This window comes from Mandrillus leucophaeus, unplaced genomic scaffold (genome assembly GCF_000951045.1).
Source record: "Mandrillus leucophaeus isolate KB7577 unplaced genomic scaffold, Mleu.le_1.0 Scaffold352, whole genome shotgun sequence".
Taxonomy (NCBI): Eukaryota; Metazoa; Chordata; class Mammalia; order Primates; family Cercopithecidae; genus Mandrillus; species Mandrillus leucophaeus.
Window position 1 is genome coordinate 2,419,169 of NW_012103721.1, and position 27,241 is coordinate 2,446,409.

At 34.4% G+C, this 27,241-nt stretch overlaps 1 protein-coding gene across 1 annotated transcript in view; it reads left to right on the top strand.

Annotated features, from left to right (window-relative positions):
* Positions 1–27,241, top strand: part of TMEM232 (transmembrane protein 232) — a 159,992-nt gene that overhangs the window by 93,754 nt on the left and 38,997 nt on the right. Inside the window, exons 6-8 of the mRNA XM_011989402.1 lie at positions 9,527–9,626; positions 12,004–12,170; positions 18,831–18,964. Of these exons, the coding sequence (XP_011844792.1) occupies positions 9,527–9,626; positions 12,004–12,170; positions 18,831–18,964 (401 nt within the window). The remainder of the gene's footprint in view (positions 1–9,526; positions 9,627–12,003; positions 12,171–18,830; positions 18,965–27,241) is intronic.

Consider the following 27,241-nt stretch of genomic DNA (forward strand, 5'->3'; position numbering starts at 1 on the left):
TAGATGCTCTCTGACACGTTTGGTAGTAAAAGACTTGTGGAGACCAGGCAAAAGTAGATGCCAGGCAAAAGTAGATACAGAGAACACATAATAGAAATTAACTATGCAAAAAACTGAGCTTTGCATAGAAGGAGGATTGAAGAAAATACTCAAGATATTACCAATAACTGTCTTGGGATGGTGCGAGTATGATGATTTTTTTTCTTTTTTCTGTATTTCCAAAACTGTCCGCTAAAAATATGTATTTATATTTATAATGAAAACAATATATATATAAACATAAAATATAAAATATAAATATACATATTTATAATGAAAAAAGAAATGTAATAAAATTTTTTAAGTGGAATAAAAAAACATGGAGCAAGTCTGGCTTTTATCTCCTCTTTCTCATCTCCTTCAGTGACCTTTCTCCATTTCTTGCCTTTTGTATTTCTGCTAGCAAGAAAAAGATAGCTACAAAATATAGTTTTATGCATTGAGCATATTGCTTATACTTTGCACATGCCCTGTTATCTGCCAAGCCAATTTGTACCAGTTCTGATAGCAGCTGCAAACACTTAAACCTTACTTAACTATGTGCCTTACACAATGATAAGTGCTTTAAATATATTAGACACATTAACTTATTTTATTCTCACAACTATCCTAAGAGGATTATTCATAATTTCATATTCCACATCCGTCACTGTGGCACAGAGAGTTTTAAGTGACTTCCCCAAAGTCTAAGCAGAGAGAGTTTTGATATTCAGTGTGGTTCTGGAGTCCAGTGAACTCTCAGCTATGATGCTACACATCTACCTTGGTTCTCAGATTTACTAATTTTTACTTTATTCTTTCTTCTATTGATATATAAATAGCATTTTAAATATTTATGAAGTACATGTTAGTGTCTGTTACATGACTCGTATGTATAATGATCAAGTCAAGATATTTAGGCTATCCGTCACTTTGAGTATTTATTATTTCTATGTATTTGCATCATTTCAAATCCTCTCTTCTAGTTACTTTGAAATATGCAAGGCATTGTTGGTAAGTATAGTCACCCTATTCTGCTATAAAACATTCTTTCTAATGCTATATTTGTACCCATTAACCAACTTCTCTTTATTTTCCCCTCCTACTTACCCACCCTTTTTGGTCTCTAATATCTATAATATTATTCTATTATCTTTGTCCATGAGATCAAGTCTTTTAGCTTCCACATGTGAGTGAGAACATGTGATATTTGTATTTCTGTGCCTAGCTTATTTCACTTAACATAATGACTCCCAGTTCCATTCATAGTGCTGCAAATGATATTTCATTATTTTATGGCCAAATTGTATTGCATTGTGTATATACAACACATTTTCTTTATCGAATCACCCATTATGGATACTTAGGTTAATCATATCTTTACTATTGTGAAGAGTGCTCCAGTAAACGTGAGAGTGCAGGTATTCCTATCATACACTGATTTTCTTTATCTTCCTAAAAGATAAATGCCCACTAGTGGAATTGCTGGATAGTATGGTAGTTCTGTTTTTAGTTTCTTAGAAAATCTAAACACTGTTTTCCTTAGTGGCTGTAATAATTTACATTGCCACCAATAGCATATGAGTTTTCTTTTCTCTATATCCTCGCCATCATGTGTATTTTTTTTTGTCTTTTTAATAATAGCCATTCTAATTGGAGTGAAATGATATTTAATTGTGGCATATGGTCTTTATTACTTTGAGGCATATTCCTTCTATGCATAGTTTAGAGACTTTTTATCATGAAGGGATGTTGAATTTTTTCTAATGCTTTTTCTGCATCTGAGATGATCATATGGTTTTTGTCCTTCATTCTGTTGTGATGTATCATGTTTATTGATTTGTGTATGTTGAATCATTCTTGAATCCCTGGTATAAATCCAACTTGAACATGTTGTATAATCTTTTTGATGTGCTATTGGATTCAGTTTGCTAGTATTTGGTTGAGGTTTTTTGAGTCTATGTGCATTAGAGATATTAGCCTATAGTTTTCTTTCTTTGTTGCACGTTTTCTGGTTTTGGTATTAGGGTAACACTGGCCTTGGGAAATGTGATAGGGAGATTTCCCTTGTCCTTAACTTTTGGGAATTATTTGAGAAGGGTTGGTATTAGTTTTTCCTTATCTATTTGGTAGAATTCAGTAGCGAATCCATCTAGTACTGCACTTTTCTTTTTTGGGGGAATCTTTTCATTAATGATTCAGTCTTGCTACTCATTGGTATGTTCAGGTTCTGTATTTCTTCCTGAGTCAATCATGCTAGGTCATATGTTTTCAGGAATTTATCCATTTCCTCTAGTTTTCCAGTTTGTTAGTGTATAGTTGTTTACAATAGTCTCTGATGATCTTTTGTACTTCTGTGGTATTAGTTTTAATATCTCCTTTTTCACTTTTGATTATGTTTGAGTGGGCCTTCTCTCTTCTTTCCTTGGTTAGTTTAGCTAGCAGTTGATCAGTTTTATCTTTAAAAAAAGTTTTCATTTTGTTGATCTTTTGTGTTGCTTTTTTAGTCTCCATTTCATTTATTTCTTCTTTGATCTTTATTATTTATCACCTTCTACTAATTTTGAGTTTGGTTTGTTCTTGCTTTACTAGTTCCTTGAAGTGCATCATTAGATTATTTGAAATCTTTCTGTTTCTTTGATGCAGGAATTTATTGCTATAAAAACCCTTCTTAACACTGCTTTTGCTCTGTCCCTCAGGTTTCAGTATATTGTGCTTTCATTTTCATTTGTTTCAAAACATTTTTTTTAAATTTCCATTTTAATTTCTTCATTGACCCAGTGGTTGTTCAGAAACATGTTGTTTAATTTCCATGTATTTTTATAGTTTTCAAAGTTCCTCTTGGTATTTATTTCCAGTTGTATTTCATTGTAGTCTGAGAAGATACTTGGTATGATTTTGATTTTAAAAATTTGTTGACTTATTTTTTGCCTAGCATATGATCTAACCTGGAGAATATTCCATGTACTAATGAGAAGAATGTACATTCTGTTGTTGTGTTGGGAAAAATATTATGTGAATATCTTTAAAGTCCGTTTGGTCTAAAGTCCAAGTTAAATACAATGTCTCTTTGTTGATATTATATCTAAATATGTCTCATGCTAACGGACGAGTGTTGAAGTTCTCCACTATTAATGTATTGGAGTCTATGTTTCTCTATAGATCTAGTAGTATTTGTGTTGTGAATCTGGGTGCTCACCGTTGGGTGCATATATACTTAGAATTGTAATATCCTCTTCCTGGATTGATTCCTTTGTCATTATTTGATGTCCTTACCTTTTTTAAAAACCTTTTTTGACATAAAGTCTGTTTTATCCAATAGAAGTATAGCTACTCCTACTTGCTTTTAATTTCAATTTGTGTGGAGTATGTTTTTCCATCTCTTTACTCTCAGTCTGTGTCTTCACAGGTAAGGTGCGTTTCTTGTAGGCAACATATAGTTAAATTATGTTTGTAAAAAAGTATATTAAGCCAGCCTATATCTTTTAAGTGAAGAATTTATTCTATTTACTTTTAGGTTATTATTGATATGTGAGGTTTTGTTCCTGTCATATTGTTAATTGTTTTCTGGTTTGTAATAGTCCATTTTAACACTGCTATAAAGAAACACCTGAGACTGGGAAATTTATAAAGAAAAGAGGTTTAATTGACTCACAGTTCTGCATGGCTGGGAGGCCTCAGGAAACTTAACAATCATTGCAAAAGGCGAACGAGAAGCTCGGGCCTTCTTTACAAGGCAGCAGGAAAGGGAGAGCAAAGGGTGAACTTCCAAAGACTTATAATACCATCAGATATCTCGAGAACTCACTCACTATCACTAGAAGAGCATCTGGGAAACCATGCCCATGATTCAGTCACCTCCCTCCCTCAACACGTGAACCTCCCTTGACACATGGAGATTACAATTTGAGATGGGATTTGGGTAGGAACACAGAGCCAAACCATATCATGGTGGTTTTGTGCATTCTTCTCTTCTTTTTCTCTTATTGTTTTTCCTTGTGGTTTGCTAATTTTCTGTTGTAATACCATTTGAGTCTTTTCCTCTTTTGTGTCTTTGCTTTACTCACAAGTTTTACACTTTCATATGTTTTCATGATCATAACTATCATCTTTCCTCTTCCTGGTTTAGGACTCCCTTGAACATTTTTTGTAAGGCTAGTCTAATGATGATGAATGATCTTAGCATTTGCTTGTCTGTAAAAGACTTTATTTATTCTTCATTTATGAAGGATAATTTTGCTGGATATAGTATCTCTGGGTCTTTCAAGTGTCAAGTATTTTTTCTTGCAGCAATTTGAATATATCGTTCCATTCTCTCTTGGCGTGTAGTTTTCTGCTGAGAAATCCACTTTTAGTCTGCTCAAGGCTGACTAGATGATTTTTCTTTCTGTTTATTTTAGAATTTTCTCTTTGTCTTTGACTTTAGACAGTTTGACTGTAATGTACCATGGAAAAGTATTTTGGGTTTGTGGGGTCTCCTCAATCTGGATGTCTAAATCTCTTGGTATACTTGGGAAGATTTCAAGTTAAATTTTGTTAAATAAGTTTTTGAAGCCTTTCATTCACTTTTTACCTTTAGGGATACCAATAATTCATGTATTTGGTCACTGTATTGTGTCACATATATCACAGAGGCTTTGTTTTTTCTTTTTCATTATTTTTTCTTTATTTTTCTCTGAGTTACATCAAAAGTTATGTCTTCAGGTTCTGAGATTCTTTTGTATTGCTGTTGTTTTAGTTTATTGTTTAAACTCTTGATTGTACTTTTTATTTAATTAAAGAAGTTCTTCAATTCCAGATTTTGTTTGGTTCTTTTGTATGATATGTATCTCTCATAAATTTCTCCTTCAAATCTTGAACTGTTTTCTTCTGACTTTTGTATTATTTTTTGAAATTCTCTTGTATCTCACTGTGTTTCTTTAGTGTCATAATTTTGATTTTTTTCCCTGTGATTTCACACATTTCTTTTTGATTGGGATATGTTGCTGGGGAATTATTGTGTTCCTTTGGAAGTGTCATATTTCCCTGTTTTTCATGTTTCCTTACATTGATAACTGTGTATCTTGTGTAATATTCACTTATTCCAATTTTTTGAATTTGCTTTCACAGTAGAGGATGTTTTCCTGAAGATGTGTCATAGTGTTGGTTAGTAGGACCCTTTGTATTTGATTCTGAGTGCATGCAGTGGTGCAGTCCCTATATGATTTATTTGGCTGTCAACAGCATCAGTGGTATCTATGATTTCCCAGTGGTTTAGAGTGTGGTTAAGAGTAGAGGCCATGGTGAAGTTTTGCTCAGGGACAGGGATTCCAGATGGGTTAGTCTTTGGTCCCCAGTGGTGGCAGCAGTGGGATGAGTATGCCTGTTCTTGTGCCCCTGTGTACAAGATACTTGCTCTGGTATTAGCAGGACCAGGCAGGCCAATTCTTGGGCTTCTAGGTAGTTTACTTAGATCATGGTAGTGACACTGGTGGATCAGGCAGGTGAGTGAGTTCTTGATTCCCTGGGTAGGTGGCGTGGTGTAGGTAGTGGCAGTAGCAGTTGTGGGACAACCTTCTAGGTCCTGAGCAGTGCATGCTGATGTTGGAGATAGCTACAGTGCAGTCTCCACCTGCAGCCCCAGTCATGCAGCTCTCAGGCTTGCCTGTTCTCAGTTGTAGCAGCACTGCAGTGGTGCACATAAAGGTAAGCAGCCCTGCCCTTTGCACATGAGCTTGATCATGGAAATCATTCAACCAGTAGGAGTGTGGTCACTATCCAGGCCCACTCAAGGAGCCATCCGGTTCACCTGCCCTAGCCTCCAGTGGCAGCAGTGGTGACTGAGCCTGCAGAGGTATGCAGAGTGGGAGAGAGAATCCCTGTGCATGAACCTGAACACAGAGGCCACTCCACCAGTGGAAGTGGGGTCACTGCCCTCAGCCCCAGATAGCTGGCTCTCATTTGGATTCCCAGCGGCAGCAACTGCTGCTGCAGTGTTAGGTGGGGAGTGTGATGGATCTCACTCTGCTTGCAAGCCTGAACACAGAGTTTGTGCTACTGGTGAGGGAGGGTTTCTTCTCATAGCCCCAGACAGGAAGCTTTCAGGCTCTGGAAAGTGCGTGCCTTGGTTTCCTTTGTCCCAGAGACTGCAATGTTAATGCACTGCACCATGTCTTTTCTGGGAAGTAATACTACTTGTGGGCCACAGTACTGGGGCCCTGTAGCACCTTTGTTTCCAGCAATGCTATGCCACTGTAGCCCACTGGGTAGGCACTAGGGAATGTCAGTGGGGGTTCCTGGGATATGGAGATATGAAGGCTATGTTTCTAAAGGGAGGATGTAACCCCATGATGGCTGTACTCTCACAATGGCACCCTGCTGTAGTTGCTTAGGTCTCAGGGGTGTGAGTGAACCAGCAAAAGTTCTCTGTCTGGTACAATGTCCTTTGGGGGTCTCTAGCTCACTGTCCATGTTAGTGTCAGGAAGTATGTGTGTCAAGGAGCTCTGCCGTGGTTCAGGTTGTTGCAGTCCATGGTAGGGACATAGACCACTGAAGTTCTTATACCCTTTCCCCAAATAGCAAGCCCCTATGTGTTCCCAGCCGATTTTGCTTCCCTTCTGTATTAGTTGATTCTCACGCTGCTATAAAGAAGTACTTGGGACTGGGTAATTTATGAAGAAAAGAGGTTTAATATTCTCACAGTTCCACAGGCTTAACAGGAAGCATGACTGGGAGGCCTCAGGGAACTTATAATCATGGCAGAAAGTGAAGGAGAAGCAAGCACATCTTCACATGTTAGAGGAGAGAGAGAGTGAAAGGGGAAGCACCACACACTTTCATACAACCAGATCTCACTGTCACAAGAACTGCAAGAGAGAAGTCCGCCCCCGTGGTCCAATCACCTCTCACTGGGCCCCTCCCCTGACACATGAGATTATAGTTCGGGATGAGATTTGGGTGGGAACACAGAGCCAAACCATATCACCTTCTGTGTCTCAAGTATTTCCTGTAACTTCTCTATTGTACTCCAGTGTTCTCTCCTAGTTGTTCCATCTGAGGCGTGATTATTGATTCATAATTTTGGCTCTTCTTTCTGGAGAGAGTGAGTATGCAGTGTCTCTAGTCAGCTATCTTCAACTGGAGTCCCAAGATTTAATATTTTTAAAGCTTGCTTTTTATTATTCTAGTTCGTATAACTATCTATTGGAAATAAGCATACTCTATAAGTACTTTGAACCCAGGCAAGAAAACATTTTACTTGTCCTCCTTGCCTTTGTAGGGTTTTCATTACATATCTGAAAGACTATTGGAAATCTCCCTTTTGTTCTTTTCTTTTTGATGGAATGCTTTATTAAAGGATATTATCATAGAGGCATCACCCACTCTATATGCATTGTTTTGTTTCTCCTTTCGAGAAGTAGCTCAGGGTTGAATAGATCTAGAAATATATGATCCACAAATATTATTTCTTTTAAGTTTTGTTTACATTCTTTCCTTTCTATCTAGCTCTAAGTGTACAATATTCTTAATGATTGAATTCTGTTTACAGAAGTATAGAGAATAACATAAAAGCAACAACAGTTTTATATGTATTACATAGAAATATATGCAGTGATCGTCAAGATTCTATGCAAGAACCAAAAACATACAACTATTAAAATACAACACATGATAAATATTATCCAGCCTTTAATTTTACAGCCAGCTAAAAGGGTCAGAAAAAAGAGAAGAAGAGATGAAAATAGAAAGAGAGGAGGAGGAGGTAAAGGTCAAATGAAGGAAATGTAGGAGAGCTCAGAAAGAGAAACTGACAAGCTAAAATTCAATGTAGGAGGCAAAGCTTGAGTTGTCAGACAACAAAGAGAATATGTACACAAATAATACATGAAGAACAATACATAGAAAATCCAATATACAATATGGAAAGGTAGATTTGTCAAAAATTTGACCTTCAAGAATATTAAGATGAAAGCTTTTAAAATCATTTTCAAGTATAGCTATAACTAAAGATAGTCTCTGGGTCAGGTAAAATCCATGACCAAATTGAGGTATAAACACAGATGTTATTAATACTGACATGCTTGTCATGTATTTTCTATTTTGTCCCCTGTTACATTTTTGAATATTATATTCCTTTCAGTATTTATCTATAGTCCTTGAAAAATATTAACTTATCCCCCTTCTGATCAGTTATTCATTCGTTGTCTATATCTATGAGAATAGTTTCCTTTAATTCTGTCATCTAGAGTATTTCATTATTCTTTTAAATATTTTTTTCACATTTAACTTCAGCATCGTAGAGAAACACAGTACTATAACAAAGCTGTTTGTATGAAGAGACCCCTTGGGCATGCCTTATAAACATGTTATTTTTATATACTTCATAAGTCTACAAATGTATATGTTTATACTTTATGAATACATTTATAAATATTAATGATGCATTCTCAAAATTTATTAGTAGTGATAGAGGTTTGTAATAAAAAATGTGGAAATCACTGCCATAGTAGAAAGCTCATGGCTTTTGGAGCAGTACATACATTCCTGGGTTCAAATTCCAGTAATGTTACTTATTTACTTTATAGTCTTGGATGACGCACTGAGATTTCGTTAGATTTATCTTTTTAATTTTATTTTCTTTTTACATGTATATTGTTACATGATACCCTGCGTTGCTGTTAAGAGGATTTGGAGATACATACATACATACATACACACACACACACACACACACACACACACACACGATAATGACAGCTATTGCTGTTATTTGGGTCTTCTCCATAATTTAGAAACTGTATTCCATTTATTTCTATAGTTAATGTGTTTTTTATAATTTTCTGTAAAATGTTGCAAATTATTTTTGCAGACATTCCATTTTATGTAGTCTGTGTAAAACAAACTATATGTTTACTAATCTTACAGAAGTAAGGTTTTGCACTGCTTATTTAATAATGACCCTGTGAGAGGTCTTTTTTCTTGAGGGAATAAGGAGCTTAGCTCAGCATGTTATGCAGAAGTAGGATAGTTCTCAACACTATGTAATGTGAGGGTCCTCAAACTGTTGACTGGTATGCATAGAAAGAAATACCCTTTGCATTGCAATCCAGATAACATAATATATATTCATTTATATACTGAAACAAGGAATTGTACAATAAACTATGTTTTGTTTTTTCTTCCCTTTTATTTTATTTAAAAATCTCCTGTCAATTGATTTCATGACTCACTTAAAGGGTATAACTTGTAATTCGAAAAACACTGTTCTAAAGGACATAGAACAAAATAGCATTTAGCGTTGGTCATTATATGTAGTATAGAGATGATTTATAAAAGTTTTTTGGCTGAGCTAGCATTTCAATCTTGATATAAATGTTTTAATGTTATTTCAAAACCACATAATGTTGAACAAGTTTAAAATTGTTTTCTCAAAAGAAAATGTAATAAAATAATGGTTGATTTTTCTTATGGTTTTTAAACATTTATTGATGTAACATAAAACTGCATTTTTCTTTTCTCTTTTGACAGATTGGCTATTTGGTCTTCTTACGACTTTTTATATTTTTCCTTCATGGTCATCTAGAAAGTTTTAAGCAACATTTACTTAGGCTTCAACCACATTTATACGGTAGAATATCTTTTATTTTTTACACTTATAAATGTTTTATGTTATATTTTGAGAAGCTCAGACTGTCACTATAAAGAATGTAAGCTGCATTTTATTTTTCATAAGATAATAGGTGCAGTGTTGAAGAGCACAGCTTCAGGGCCAGATTGCATTTTTTCAGCTCACTGCCCCTCCAACCCCCATACTTTTGTTATTTCTTTGTGGTGAGAACATTTAGAACCTGACTCTACTTTTTTCCCAGCAATTTTGAAAAGTACAGTACATTATTATTAACTATAGTTATCATGTCGTGAAATAGATCACTAGACCTTATTCCTTCTATCTAACTGAAGCTTTGCACCCTAATATCTCCCCTTTCCCCATCCATTCCTGCAACCTACTCCCTGCTCCAGATGCTGGTAATCCTCATTCTGTATTCTGCTTTTTACTTTGCCACTTAAGTGTATGAGCTTTTTTGTGACTCAGTTTTCCTATTTGTAATAGTATGTACCTCCCTGAATTTCAGGAAAGTTAGATTCATATTTTAGTAAGGTTCTGGACCTGGTGATCCACTGAATCTAAGCTATATGTAAATAAGAGTGAGAAATTCAAGCAGGAGCTGAAGTTTTGCATATTGAGTAATAGAATTGAGATGATATTCTGAACTAGGAAAAATTTGGAGAAATATTGGACATATTGAATTTGAAGGTCACTCAGGTATATATACCCAGCAAGCAGTTGAAAACATAGGTTTGGAACTAGGGAAATAAGTGAAGCCTGCCTGGGATATAGAATTGACAGTCATCCATGTTAATGTGGCTGCGGGCAAGGGGCAGGGAGAAACTAATTCCAGGAATGAAATCTTGGGGAACATACATTTAATGGATTATTGATGTAACAGGGCCCAGGAAAAGAGAAATAAGGGAGGTGAGAGGGAGTGATTATGTTTAAGGAGAGAAGTTCAAGATCAATATTGCCATAGAAGTATTAAATAGTAGAAGGTCTGAAAAATAATGAGTTTCTACAATCAGAAAATCACTGCTGATCTTGGGAGCATACCCAGTGGAGAGGTGGAAGCAGAATTCAGATTGGAGGTAAATAGTGAGGGAAATTTTAAGCATAAGTCAAAAATTGTTAACTATTTCAAAAAAAGCTTAGCCATAAATATTTATGCTGATATGTAAATATGTCAATAGTTTAGATGGATAAAACAAAGTCAAAATATTAGTGTGTTGTAGGATAAGGGAAGGAGAGACTCAAGATAAAGAAAGGGAATAATATTTGATGAAAAAAGTCATGGAGGAGGGAACAGAAGGTAATAGCAGAAGCGTTATGGAGACTGATCAATTAATTCCATTAGCGTAAGTCCTGATCAGATGTGGCTGTAGACAGATAGAATAGGAATTCTTGTCTAACATTTCACTTGTTTTTATATCTTCATTAAATTATATGACCCCTTCTTAACTCCTCACTGTGTTCAGCATAGTGACTTATCAAATATTCAGATGATTATGGCAAATCAACTTTGAAAAATTATTTGAGTAAAACCCTCAAGTTCTCTTATTAGCTTATTATTGAGGATATATCCCCCTCAAAAAAATCTGTCTTTCATATATAATAATAAAATCCCCCAATTTTGTCCTCTTACCAAATATAATAGAGCCTTAGGTTACAGCTCTTCCTTTAACAATAGGCTGTTTTCTACCTGAAGCTATCAGCAGCTGCTCTCTCTCCACATAGCTGTCCAGTAGAATGGTCATTATTAATTTTTCCATTATGTGGATGGACTAAAACCCAAAGTTTGTCTAAAAGTTTATAGAAAGAGCAGCACTGAGATGATTCTGTTAAATATAACGTGGTGTTGTGTTAAATTACCTTATTGTTGTAAATAATAACATCTTGTTTATATTATTTACAACATGTTCTTGTAAATAATAACATCTTGTTTGTATTATTTACAACATATTGTTGTAAATAATAACATCTTGAGAAAGAATAAAACTGGAGAATGTAGGTCTAGAATCAATGACATTGATTCCTTTGTAGAATTACAATGTCAAAGTATCCATTATGAATGCAGCATCTATTACAACTTGATTTATTTTCATCTGGAAGTTTCCAAGCTTTGTTGAACAGTAACCATATTTAATTGGGCATTCAATGATTATGAAATTGCTGTTCTGAAATATATAAACTCTTACGTATAAATTATTTACCGTCTAGTGTTCTATTACACCACCAGGGGGCATACATAACACTATAAATCTTAAATAGGAAACTACAGCAGTTTCTGCATCTAAGTACTGAATTTAATTATAGTTTAATAGCTAAAAGACAAATGAAACACAATGCAAAATATTAATAAAATATTTCTCACAGATGATTTTTCTTACAATAGCACTTTCTTTCTCTGGAGCATCATATCACAAGTATCCAAACATCTTTTCAAATGTGCAATTCATCCTGAAAGCCTCGGAAATTATAGGTAAAAGAGAACTCCATTCTGAATCAATTTTTAGCCCTGTGGAAAATAAGAAAAGACATGAGAACACAGATTCTGATATGGTGGGTAATCTAGTATGGTGAGTATATCCTGTTGTATGATGCATCAGATATGATTACTATGATTAAGTAATGGTGCTTGTCAATACAGTAGGCATTGAGGAATGATGCATTTAGCTGTGGAGGAGGGGTGAACAACAAAGACACAAATTTCATGCAACCATATGCACAGTTCCTGGAGAGTAGTTAATAGGATGAGTAGTGAGGTATCTGTATATAACACTACTACTTTAAATGGAGTAATGCCATAACACCTTCCATAAGTTCCATCTCACCTACTTAACTAAAAATTACAACATAATTTAGACTGACTTGTAAGTTAACATTTTAAGATATTATATTTTTATTAAAGGGAAAGTGTGTACAGAGCAAGTTATTTATGAAAGCAGGCATAGAATTTTTATGCTTTCATAATTCATATGAAATAACATTCAATGGCCAGGCGTGGTGGCTCACGTCTGTAATCCCAGCATTTTGGGAGGCCAAAGCGGGTGGATCACCTTAGGTCGGGAGTTTGAGACCAGCCTGACCAACATGCAGAAACCCCGTCTCTACTAAAACTACAAAATTAGCCAGGTGTGGTGGTGCATGCCTGTAATCCCAGCTACTCAGGAGGCTGAGGCAGGAGAATCGCTTGAACCAGGAGGTGGAGGTTGTGGTGACCCGAGATTGTGCCATTGCACCCCAGCCTGGGCAACAAGAGTGAAACTCCATCTCAAAAAATAAATAAAAATAAAATAAAAAATAAATCACATTTAATATGCTATTAAAGTCAACTGAAAACTTTAAAAAATAGTTTAAATGGGCAAATGATAATAATCTTTAGATTATGATAAATCTCTTAATTTCTAACTCAGATATTAGTAATCTTTAAAAAAAGCCCTAATTAAATAATTTGTTGGTATTTAATAAGCAGTACTGTGTAAACACAAGTACAGTGAGCCATATAATTGTGCATATACCTTATTGATTAATACACTTCAAAAGACAAATTTTAATCTCTGGGGCTAATAATGCCTTTCTTTCCTCACATATTTTCCAAAAAAGACCAGCAAGCATTTCAAAACCTTCTTTTATTTTTTGTTAAACATATTTATTATTTTATAGCCTATAAATAGAAAATTTGTTTTTCTTACAACTTCTAAAAAAGGAAAAATACATTTAACATGACACAAGTTGAAACACCTAAGGAAATGTCAGGAAGATTCTCTTTTTAGATGATGTTGTGTGTTACCTTATAATTTTCCCATGCTTCCTGTGAGCCCTTTCTAAAATCGGCTATAAATTAAATATATAAGAAAAAACATTCAAACACATCTATTTGTAAGAGAAAATACTTTCTGGGCCTAAGTGTTTTCTCTTTGGCACATTACTAGTTCACCATTTATGTAACAAGTGACATTTACCAAGTAAATTGAGCCTTCTGGTTATAATTACTAATGAGCACAAATTGCCTCGTGAGAAAGGATCTGTTTTTAAGTGTAAAAAATGTTTTAACAGTAAATAGATAATGAAAGATATCAAGCAACAGAAGGAGCACTGATCATGAAGAAAACAGACCTGCTTATGAACTGGTTCTGTGATCTAGGAGAGGCCCACCGATCTCACCAAACTCCCATTTGCATATCTTTAAAAAGTCATCATTATTGTCATAGTCATCATCATCATCATCATCATCATCAATCTGTCTGAACTCTTTTACAGCATTGTTATAAAGATTGCAAAAAAAAGCATGTGCTTTATAAAAGTATTAAATGCCATGCAAACATGAAAAATAATTATTGAAAATATGTATTTAGGACCTCACTTTTCCCTAGACAGTGAACTATAGTATTTTCATCTAAGGATGTAAGTATGTTGACTTACTGTTGTGTTTGGAATGTTTTTCCTTTAAACAAATAAGATTCCACGAAATCTTAGCAACGTGAATGGTCCGGTTATGAGGTAGGCAACTGTCAATGTTGATTCTGATGCTCTTTAAGAATGAATCCATTTTGTCTCTCTTAGTGCACACACACAGCAAGCAAATGGAAGCTTACTGCTGTACAGCTCAGCCTGAATTAGAAGGGGCAAAAATGTCAATACAGGAAAGGAACATATTAGCTTAGAGTTGGACAAGTCACTAAATCTCTCTGTGCTTTTTTCCACTTTGTAGAACAAAGCTGAGATTCAACCTCTTCTAAATTCTATTTCAGCTCTATCCATGTGATCCCGTAAGGGGATTATAACAGAGTTTGGCCTATCAGGTTTATTGCCCTTCTTTTTCTCCTCCTCTTATCTCATAATATAAAGATATAAATATAGGATAGCATAGCCACAGTGCTGCTAAAATTACTGATTTGGCTAATCAGCACTCAGTGCTGGACTGCATATCTTAAAGTTTCCCAGTTTCAGCCCAATTTATCCAGTACAGCCAGCCTTTCCAGTTCAGTTGAGTATTTACTCATTCAATACCCATCTCTCTCACCTGGGAAAGGAAAGAGGAAAAAAGATATAAAAGTGATAGAAATGGAAATATAAAATTACATTTGCATCAATCTCTTCTCCTTTCCTTATGATTGTTTTAGTATATTATAGCAGAGGATTTGTGAATTTATTCCTACTGCCCTTATCATTTGATAATGCTAAAAGGTGTATAGCACATATTTTGGCCACTGTAAAATATTTGATTTTTAGTATTCTTATATGCATTGGAACAAAGTCATAATTACTTAATTTGTTTTCAAAGTGCTACCAAAATTGCACGGAAAGTTCTATAGGATATTACAATACATTAGGATACACACCATATGAGCATGGGTTCCACTTAAGAATAGGAAATTTCCTTTCCTCTGCTGTTGGACCCCATTTCTCTTTTTAATGTCTTTTTAAGTGAGCCAGACACAGGGTTTCCATTGACTTTGACAAATGGTACACTTAATTAGCTCTTTGGATAGCAGAGCCAGAATGCTGGATTGAGTTTTCCACTCTGTCCTTTGCTCACTAGCAAAGCTGAATTTTCTAAGCAGAGTTGTCACCTGGTAGTAATAATAGTTACTTGGAGAATGTAGATTTAAACCCTGCTACAATGAAGTAGACCTTTTATTAAATAGTTTCATCTGTTCTGAAGAACAAATAGTTCTCTGAAAACTAGCAAACACAGAGTTTACTTTCTAGTATGATTAGCAATCTCATTCTCTAACACTTTTTGGTAAGCCAAAGTCATTACCTAATTTTGGGACATTTTGTGTTGTCCTGTAATTGTAAATGGTTACTAGGAATTATTAGACTGAGACATAAATTCCTTAAAATTAGGAGCATTATCCTATGATTCATGTCAAATTACCCAGGTAACACTTCGTATTGGGAGATCCTTTCATGGCAATGTCAACCATCCCCCAAATGACTGAAAACTACATGAAACCCAGAAAGCTGTCCCTGAACAGCCAAAATAGAGCCCATGCTTCAAAGCTCATTTCTGTGATAAAAGAAAGCCTAGTCAGACACTCAGAATTTATGTACTTAAATTTGCATAAAATCTAGGCTGGTGTTGTTAACTGAATTTTCAGCCAACAGTAGATTAACAACACTTTTGTAGGTGGGCTTCTCAAAGTAGGCATTGTTCCAGCTACAAATGACAGCCCAAAGCTGGACAGCAAGGGAGGGAGATGAAAGAACTGTGGAAAGTGGTTATAAAAGCCAAAAAAGAAAGGAAGAAAGGGAAGTAAAGAGGGAGAGAACAGAGAGAGGGAGGGAAGGATAGAAAGAAGGAAGAAAGGGAGGGGAAAAAAGTTCTCGGGGAGTCATTTAGGGCGGTGCTCAGTGCTTTTCAAACTATCTGTGGTAAAAGATCTCTCCTAATTTATTTTTAAATTTCCAAGCCATCACAGATGGATAATTTTGTAAAATATAATAATAATAATAATAACAAATTACTGAAAACTAGAATAGAAAAGACGAAAAAACACAAGCTTTAATTTTTAATAGACTGAATATATATATAATTATTTTTCAAATTGTTATGAAAGTTTCTAAATACATGTTTTTCATTTTTTGTGCTCTCATTAACAGTTCGCAAATGGCAGTTATCTGCCAACCACACCTTGAGCAGGACTGACTTAGGGTAAAGGCACAGAACTCCAAGAGTAAGCAACATTGCTCACTCTTGGTCTTCTGCACTGTTAATATACATGATGATTGTATTAAATCACATAGTCATCATCATTACATTAATTCATTTAAGTTTGATAAATTTATTTTTTATTTGGAAAAATGTTCCTTGCTGAAGAATGCTCGATGGGCCAAGCGTGGTGGCTCACGACTGTAATCCCAGCACTTTGGGAGGCTGAGGAGGGTGCATCACCTGAGGTCAGGAGTTCAAGACCAGACTGACCAAAATGGTGAAACCCTGTCTGTACTAAAAATATAAAAATTACCTGGGTGTGGTGGCAGGTGCCTGTAATCCCAGCTACTTGGCAGGCTGAGACAGGAGAATTGCTTGAACTGGGGAGGTGGAGGTTGCAGTGAGCCGAGATCACGCCATCGCACTCCAGCCTGGGTGACAGAGCAAGACTGTGTCTCAAAAGAAAAAGAAAAAAAAAAAAAAAAAAAAAAAAAAAGAATGCTTGAAATACATAAAATCCCTGAGACTAAATAATAAGTCCTACTTATCTGGAAAATTCACAGGCATGGCAGGTTCCTTTCCTCTTGATGATGCCAATGTTCTACTGCCAAAGACCACCGGGAACACATCTGCAATTAGGCATATTGGGTTTATTACTTGTTGCAGAGAGAGAGAGAGAGAGAGGGAGAGAGAAATACATACTACAAGGAACTATGGGATGTCTTAATAAGAGAGTGTTAGAAGGAATCTACTAGAGGATTTGGACTTTATTTGGATGATCTTGGGAAGACTCTAAGGAAGCAAGGGTTCTCTCTAGAGGTCTGATGCTGTCAAAAAGTGGGGGCAATTCTATGAGTAGGCATTTTTTGGGTGGCACAGTGACTTTGTTTATATCTGTGCTTAGAAAAAAAATTGTCCAGTGGCTTTGTTTATTTCTTATGGTCTCAGAGTAATATTGTCTGAAATTGCTATTTTTTGAGTTTATGTCCAATAGGAGATCAAAATCACCTGGCTGTATCAGACTGGCTTGTAATAGTATGTCAAATCAATCCCAGACATGAGAGGATGCTTTTTATTTCTCCGCGATGTGTAAAATTGGCATAATATAAAATTGAAGATAAAACTCAAATCTTGTTCATTGTCTAAATCCTGATTTTTTTCTTTACCAAATGCTTTCTGAATTTTCTCTGATGATGGTACATAAATACATTAATGCAAGAATGGTTGACCTAATTGAATAGTTTATGTAGTCCTATAATATCTATGATTAAAATAATATTTATTATAAATTAATCATTCAAGTCATTCCAAAGTTTTAAAACATATTTATTTACTTATTTATTCAAAATAAGTTTGCAATCTGAGGATTGTCAGGCATCCAGGCTGAGACAACTAGAGCAATTTGAGAAAAGAATTTCATTTATATGGGTTCCAGTTTTGGGGTAGACCCTACCCATAAAGCAGAAATTGAGTTATATGTGGATTTGCTGAAGTCAGTATGTCTCAGACTAATGCTTTACATTATTTTAGAATAGTGCTTTTGTGTGGTGTATTCTAATACTCTAAACACTGAATTGTTTTCATTTGCTTTTCTGAATTATTGTTCCCCAGAGTCAGTAGCTTTGTACAGATGTTGTCTTCCTCATGCCTTTATCTCCAGAATCTAACAGAATTCCTGACATAAAGTAGATAAATACACAACTATGGGACTTAACTAAATTCTTCATTAGAAACTTAAAATAGCTTAAAATTTATGTATGAACTTCTTGCCTTCTATCTGAAAAGTACTCAACATAAAATTAAATTGTAGTCCTGATGTTGTTTTATATAATATATAAGAATTATGAAGCCCTTTAGATTCTGTTTCATTTTAACATAAAAATCACAAAGTATCAACTAAGTTAACAATTGGAGGACCTATCACAGGATATGTATTTGAATCTTCACTCTTGGCAAAAATTTAGAGAATGCTATGTCATCATTTTCTACCAATTACTTTAGTAGACCAATTAAATGTATAAAACTGTTGGGAAGCACTCTAAGAAAAAAACTAAACAACAGCTTATTTGTTATCTGAATTTTTAGACTTTAAGAATAGCTACTTAACAGACATTGACGATGTCTTGCTAGGCATATATTTTGGTCCTTAAAGTAGAAATCCACATTTTAAAACATGATTTGCTGTTAGTGTTTTGTTCAAACTTTCCCCATTCCTTCTTTCTCAAGTGTCAGGGAGAACTAAGTCACATAGAATCTACGAACTACAATTGTGTCTAATAGCCATCTCTTATGGGATCCAGAATTTTTGCCATATTGTAGAGCTGACATCATTGAACACAAGGGACCCATGTGAAAAATACATACATTAGGTTCAGGTTAACTATATGTACTTCAAAAATATGCTTATGTAAATTGCTCCACTTGGTGAAATATAAAGTGTAAGAGAATATGAATTTTCATTTGTATATTTAAAATTTATTTTCATGTTTGTTCAAGTCAGAGTATTCTTTCTCAGATATATTTTTATATTTTAATTCCTGAAACATTTGCAATTTAATCAGGGAGGATATGAAATTAACCACCTGCTCTGGCACTGTGTTGCTGCTTGGTCTTGTGTTCAGAATAACAGTCCTCAGTTGAATAATGTGCTTGAACATCTCATCTTCCATAAGACACAGCTTCAAAAGAAATGCTGGTAAGAGTGATCCTATAAATCCAAAGTAACTCATGGAGAAATCTTTGTGCTTAAATGTTAAATAACCCTTGTACCTAAATGTTAATCACACCTCAGTTGACTATGAAACAAATTTATAATCTCAGTTCCAAAGGCAAGGGCAATTTACATGTTTAGTATTAATTCATTTCATCAATACATTGTTTCTCTCTTTTTCTGTTTTGCTAGATATGCATGCATGCACTGCATATTTTTTTTTATTAAATGCAGTTTTTATTGACAAGAAATTTATTCCTGCCTTGCAAACAGCCTTTATATTCCAAGTTGTTAAACAGAAGCAGCGAAGTACAATATACTGTTGGAGAAAATATACTGATACTGTATTTCTTTATGCCTTACTTATAATGTATAACAAAAATGAATCTTAAAAAAAATTTTTTTTGGTCTCACTCTATAACCCAGGCTGGAATGCAGTGTGGCAGTGCTGCGATCTCGGCTTACTGCAACCTCCATCCCTGGGGCTCAAGTGATCCTCCCAGCTCAGCCTCCCAAGTAGGTGGGACCACAGGCATGCACCACCATGCTGGCTATTTTTGTAGGGTTTTTTTTTTCTTTCTTTCTTTTTATTTTTTAGTAGAGACAGGGTCTTGCCATGTTGCCTAGCCTGGTCTCTGGTCTCCAACTTCTGACTTCAAGTGACCTGCCTACCTCAGCCTCCCAAAGTTCTGGGATTACAGGTGTGAGCCACTGCACCCAGCCAAAAATAAATCTTGACTGACAAATACTAGTTTTCTCCTATACATATGTTAATTTAAGATGAGAAAAAGAAGAGTCATAGTTTTGGCATGAGTTCAGTGTAGGAAAGATTTTTTAAATTGACAATAATTTTATATATTTATGAGGTACAATGATATGTTAGGATATATGTGTATCTTGTGGAATGAGTAAGTCAAGCTTATTAACATATCCATCACTTCACATCCTTATCAATTTTTGGTTGTAAGAACAATTAAAATTTACTCTATTAGCATTTTTGAATTATACTTTTTTTTATCATAGTCACAATGCTGCGCAATAGATCACTAGAACTCATTCCTCCTGTCTAACTGAAACTTTGCACTCTTTGACTGACATCTCCTCTTTTCCCCATCTTCCTTACACTCCATCCCAAGCCTTACACCATTCTACTATCTAGTTCTACAAGTTCAGCTTTTATAGATTCCACATGCAAGTGAGATTATGCAGTATTTATCTTTCTGTACAATGCTTATTTCATTTAGCATAATGTCTCAATGTCCATTCATGTTTTTATAAATGACAGAACTTTCTTCTTTTTAAAGACTGGATAGTATTCCATTGTGTATATATACCATACTTTATTTATTCATCAGTCAGCGGACACATAGGTTGATTATTACATATCTTGGCTCTTGTGAATAATGATGCAATGAACATAGTTCAGTTATCTCTTCAACATACTGAGTTCACTTTTTTGGGATATATATGTAGAAGTAAGATTGTTAGATCATATGGTAGTTCTATTTTCAATTTTTGAGGAATCTCCATACTGTTATTACATCAATAATGTAAAAGGATTCCCTTTACTGAACATCCTCATCAACATCTGTTATCTTTCATCTTTTTGATAATAGCCATTCTAACAGGTGTGAGGTGATATGTCGTTGTGGTTTTACTTTGCATTTCCCTTATGATTAGTGATGTTGAGCACATTTTCATATATCTGTTTGGCCATTAGTATGCCTTCTTTTGAGAAATGTCTGTTCAGGTCCTTTACCCATTTTTTTCATTGGGCTGTTTGTTTTCTTGTTATTAAGTTGTTTCAGTTTCTTCTATATTTTATATATTAACCCTTTACCAAATGTATGGTTTGCACATATTTTCTTTAAATATGTGGATTAAAAATGTATGGTTTGTACATATTTTCTTTAAATATGTGGGTTGTCTCTTTATTTTGTTAATATTTCATTTTGTAATTAAAGTAGACTTTAATCCATTTTGAGTTATCTTTACTATATTGTGTGAGAGAAGGGGCTAATTTAATTCTGCTTGTGGATGTTCAGTTCTCCCAAAACCATGTATTGAAGAGATTATTTTTTCCCTATTGTGTATTCTTGGTAACTATCAAAAATCAATTGACCATAAATGCATGAATTTACTTCTGGTCTTTCTATTCTGTCACTTTGACAAATGTGTCTGTATGCTATTGCCATGCTGTTTTGATTACTATAGCTTTGTAATACACTTTAAAATCCGGTAGTGTGATGTTTCCAGCTTTTTTCCTTTTTGCTCAGGATTGCTTTGGATATTCAGAGAATTTTGTGGTTTCATACAAATTTAATTTTTTTTTCTGTTTCTGTGAATAATAATATTAAAATTTTGATATGAACTGCATTGAATCTGTAAATCACTTTGGGTAGTATGGACATTTTATCAACATTAAAATGTTCCAATCCATGAACATGAAATATCTTCCCATTTAATTGCTTAGGCTTTAATTTTTTCATCAATATTTTAGATTTTTCAGTGTACAGATTTTTTACTTCCTTGGCTCAACTTATTCCTAAGTATGTTATTTTTTGCTATTGTAAATGAGACTGTTTTCATAATATCTTCTTCAGATATTCTGTCATTAGTATATAGCAGTGCTATTGATTTTAATATGTTGATTTTATCACCTGCAAATTTCAATTTTACTGAATTCATTTAACGTTCTAACAGTCTTTTAGGTTGCTTTCATAGACATTTTAAGGTTTTCTATGTATAAGATCATTTGGTCAGCAAACAAAGACAGTTTTACTTTTTCCTTTCCTGTTTGGATGACTTTTTTTTCTTTTTCTTGCCTAATTGCTCTGGCTAGGACTTTTAGTATTATGTTACATAGAAGTGGTGAGAGTGAGCATTCTTGTCTTGTTCCTGATTTTAGAGAGACGCTCTCAACTTTTCACCATTGAGGATAATGTTAGTTGCAGGCTTGCAATATATGACCTTTATTGTGTTGAGGAGTATTTCTGGGGAAATTGATCAGAGGGCACTCCTTTCCAATATTTAAAGAGGATCACAGTTTTGAATTATTTTTCAATGAATATATAAATAGTAATAACTTGTAATACCATACCAAGTTGAAAATGCAATTGCCATATATATTTATTTAATTAGTTCCTGGTTTTCAGCCTCTGGCAGCCCATTCTACACCAAAGGCCTTTGTATATGTAAATTCTAAGTCCCTCAGAATCAACTGCAGACCCTTCTAAAAGTCTGGAACATTCTTTATGAACAAAAGTTATTTTCCCACTTGTATTTGGAAGTTTGTGGGATTCCAGATTAAGTAAAGATTTTTGGAGAATGGCTTAAAGTTTACCTAATTTCCTTAAAAATACTTTAGATTAGAGTTCATCAATAATTTGTTCTGTCTCATAGTGTGATGGGAGACACCTAATGAGTATTGCAGTTTGACAAAGATTGCAGTATTTTTTACATTTTAAAAATAAAGAATAGTATTTATAAATATGAAACTAAAATGCAAACAGATTATATTTACTACAAATAGCACTTAATATAATTTTACTTAATATATTTTAATACAGAATTCCTAAAAACAACAAAATTTAGAGGTTCTCATTGGTGCCAGTTAGGTTATTCTGGAAGTTTTGGTGATTCTTTCAGACCCTTTTTAATGATAGAAAGTAAGTTGTAGGAGATTCAAATATTTAATTTGGTTTTCAAAATGACAAACGACTAGAACTAATTAAGCTCTTGGAAAACTCTAACTGTATTTACAACACAACTAAAATTGCATTTTAACATCTAAAAATAAATGTTATGTGACTTTGTCAAATTTATTTAAAAAGTACTCTAATAATTACCAGACAAACAAGTTTAAATGATTGCCAAAACAGTAAATGTAGCTGATTACGAATATTGAATGGTGGAATTCAATTCTTTCTTTAACCGATTTTTAGATTTTGCTATATTGCATCCACATCTATTTAATTTAACTTGCTAATGATTTGTGTTTAAGGTTGCAAACACTGATGAACCAGTTTTTTAAAAAATACTTAGTATTTTATAAATGTAGGGCATTTGAGACAATACAAAACTATTTTTATTTTAAAAATAAAGAAACTGAGGCCAAATTTGTTAGGCTTATTGATGAGTGGAACCAGATTTTAAGAGTTTTGATATAGCACTCTCTCCAGTGTATCGTTCAACTGTCATGCTAGTTGCATTGTTGAGCAGATAACTGCTTTGAGACAGCCTGTTACTGAATCCTGACTTTTCTTTTTCTGAGAGAATATTTTGGAAATTATCAAGTGAAGAAGGGGATAGCAGTGTTTAGACAATGTTCAGTTAACAGAGGAATAAAGTGAAAAACACAATGACTGCTCATAACAGAAAGGAAAACAATAATTGCTTAAAACAGTACTACCAAATGATTTTGATTCTATTTTTTATATTTATTTTTTTTTTATTTTAAGGAAAAGATTTAAACTTTTTAAAAAAAATTAGTTGGCTCTAGCAAACAAAAACTATTGACATTAAAAGAATAATTTGTGTTTTTAGGTTAGCAATTTGACTAACTATTCTGTTAATTGTAACATTATAACAAATATTTTAAAATCAACTTTTCTCCTTACACAATATTTATTTATATAAAGGCCTATATAGGTGTGAAGAGGCCATTACTCCACATAAACAATACACACTGTAATATAATTACCAAAATAAAACCAGAAATGATTTTATATTTCTAGAGAATCTTTAATATTGGTCTCATATACTCCTAAGATACCACTGGGTACATGCAAAAAATTAAGAAAATGAACTGTATGTATTTAGAATGAAAAAGAAATATCGAGGCACCAGGCCCTGATGATACATTAAGACTTCATCAGGATTTGCTGGACCAAATAGTCTTAAAATTGTGACACTTGGTGGAAGACACCTCTGGTTTAACACCTAAAATTCAATGCCAGTGACCATTAGCAGCAGTAACCTGAGCAATTTCATTTGCTGTACATCTCAGGAAAGTAACATAATGTTGAACAAATGTTCTGAGATTTAGAAAGCAAAGAGACCATTCAACTGAAGTATCTGAAGAAATTTTATTTATAGTGGCAAAAATTGCTTGTGCTTGTGCCCATGAAAGTGAAATATACTCATCTGCCCATTTCTGATGCTATTGGTCAGTAGATAATTCATCATGTATCTACCTGCGTGACTTCTTATAACCCCTTTTATAAAGATCCTACAATACAAAAAGAAACAAATAGAAGCAAATGGTTTCAGCTGAGCCTGGAAAAGAACAGGTTCAGGATCCACAAAAGGACTCAAGGAAGGCAATCACAGAATTAGAGCAGCCTCTCTGGGGGACAGGGAAAATCTGGGGAAAGAAGACACTGAAGACAATAAATTATAAACCCGATGAAGTAAAGAAAAAGAGACTGCAGGAACCCCCTCCCAGCTGCCATGCATTGGCCTTTATCTGCCCATAGCTGGAGATAAGCAGCTTGCTGGAAGGCAGATTTCCATTTAATGCAGTTAAATTTTATATGATGCTTCATACTCTCAATGCTCCACCCTGTGGTTTGGCCTTTTATAAACGGCACCATTTGCTCTGGGGAGATAGCTCAAGTCAACGCAAAAGGCTTTCTAATCTAACATGAAAATAATGAATTGTGTTTATAATTGAATTATTAGCCAATGAAGACTGCTGAGAAAGGCAGTATGGCATTTCATTCAAGCAGTATGACATAAAACTGTATCTTCCAACACAAAATAACTGATTTAATGTGCTCCATAAGTGTATTCCAAAAAAAGCTTGACAATTTAAAACTGTCTTGAACATGGCAAGCGTTTTCCAGACATACAGTGTTTATGTTTGCATTGAAATGAATGAAACAAGGAATTCACTGCTTTGTATGGGTGGCAAGGCACTTCCTTTTCAGTTAGATCACTGATACCCACATTATTTATATCCTTGATCCTACTAATTATAATGTCCATGTGATGGTCTAACCTAGACCATTCAAACAAAAGTTAGCATCAATACTCCTTCATTTCTTGTGAACTGAAATGTCAATGTAGATTCTCGTTGTTCGTTTATTTCCTTGATGCTTCTTGATTCGTTTCTTGGATTTCTTACTGATCCTTTGATCCCTGGAGCCAATTATAACTTAGTCTGTATCAGGTAAATACCCACTATACCCACTATATATGCTGCTACATTATTGTACAGCAAAAAAGCAATGCAACCTGAAACCAGAAGACGTGAATTTTAGTCTTGTCTTTTGCTTCCTGTGTAATTTTGAATGTCGCTTCACCCCTGTGAACCCCAGGGTCTGTTTAGCAGTTGTATCGAGATAACAGCCACCTCAACGAGCTTTTGAAAGATTTAAATGAGATAAGTAATATGAAAAACACCTATTAGACTGTAGTTCTTCCCTTCCATGTCCTGCCAGTTCATATTTGAACTAATTTTTCCCCCAGTCAGGCTCCTACCTCCTGAATTTCTACCTCAGTACACATCGTCATGCCCTTTCCTCCAGCTAACCAAATCAGACATCTTATCTTCTCCATCTCACTTACTCCATCCAGTTCAGGATCTGACAGTGTTGTACGTACATTAACTACACTTCAAAACTGTTCCTCTGCTCTCTGTTCCCACTGTCATGACCTTGGTTTGGGCTCTTACTGTCTCTTGACTATTGTAGCTTTTTAACTTGTCTCCTTGCCTTACGTTCTTCCCCTCAACAATCTGTCATATACTATGCTGCCAGGGCTATAGCATAACTGTGACTACAACACTCTCCAGCTTAAATTTATTTAATAAGAACTATTTTACGTGATAACAGAGGCTGCAACCCCAATCAGTGTCTCATAAATTGCCATTATGTTGAAAAAAATTAAAACAAAAATGATGACTGAAAGATTCTGCTAGTAGGATTAATTACCACCAACCAATCAATAGCCAGAAAAGCCTGATGGGTCTGGGTGGAGGGAAACAATTAGCGCTCCACCTCTGCCTTCTCTGATGAGAGGACAGTCATTACTTGTCTGAGGCTCCATCCCTTCACTCCCACACCAGCTTCCCTGGAACTCAAAGAATGAAGTCCTGTAAGCAGGAGAAAAATCCTTTTAACAGACAGGCTAAAGCCTACATTTTTGTCATCCATCTTTTCTGAGTAAAAAAAATCAGGCAATGGCAAAGTAAATTTATTCGTAAACTAGTTTCCCTAAGTAGTAAAAATCAAGAATGAAGTGCTGACTGCCCTCTTCTCCATGTGCAGTAAAGACCAAGACAAATTTATTTACACGAATTCTCCCCTTCCTAGTCTGTTAATATAATCTTGAGTTCTGATAACATTATAGTTAACTAATTATTTTTAATGTTCTGTCTGCTCCTTAAAGAATGATTTATATATCTGCATTTAATTATTTGGTCATATTTATAAAATTATTTTTCTTTATTAAAACTTACCTATTTTTCTTCTACTCACCTGCAGCCATTTAACACTAGGATTTTCCTTTCTTAAACTGTTCAATACTATTCATTTCTTTCTTAGCTTGAATAAACTTCTAAATATGTTTTTTGATTGCTTATTATATTAGGTAAGGCCATGATTATATACAAACCTTGACTAGCTATAACATTTATGACCATTTATTTTTTCCCTAAAAAGTATGATGTACATTTTGTCTGGTAATAGACTTCTATGATTACAGTGTTTATTTTTTGTTTGATTCCTCCTTCAAATCTCTAAATGTTGCTATGCTGTTTCCTAACACAGTTATGATGAGATATTCAAAGTCATCAGTCCCCTTTTTTTTAATCTGTTTAATTTTCAGTCCAGAATTTTTTAGGAACCTCTTTGTCATTTAGTAAGCAGGAATTAACTGGCACCTTTTCTTGTCCAAGTTAGGAGCCTATTGAGGCAAATCCTGTGCTTTACCTAGAGAGAAACTTCACTTTGAGAAGCTGTGAACAAATACTATGGCTGCTGGTCTACATTTTTTCAAGGTGTTGTATTGACTACTTATAGTTCATATGTGTTCCCAACTTCTGCCTATCTGATGCTTAGGGTTTTTTTATTTATTTATTTTTATTTTATTTTTTACATTATGGTGGGAAAACCCATATATTTCTCATGGATAACTGCATTAAATTTTGGACTTTTTGTTATTAGAAATATTTTTCTTTAGTTGGGCCCCATTTACTTCATAACTTAAAATTTTTCTCCCTCCCTTCACTCACTCACCTTCCTCCCTCCCTCCCTCCCT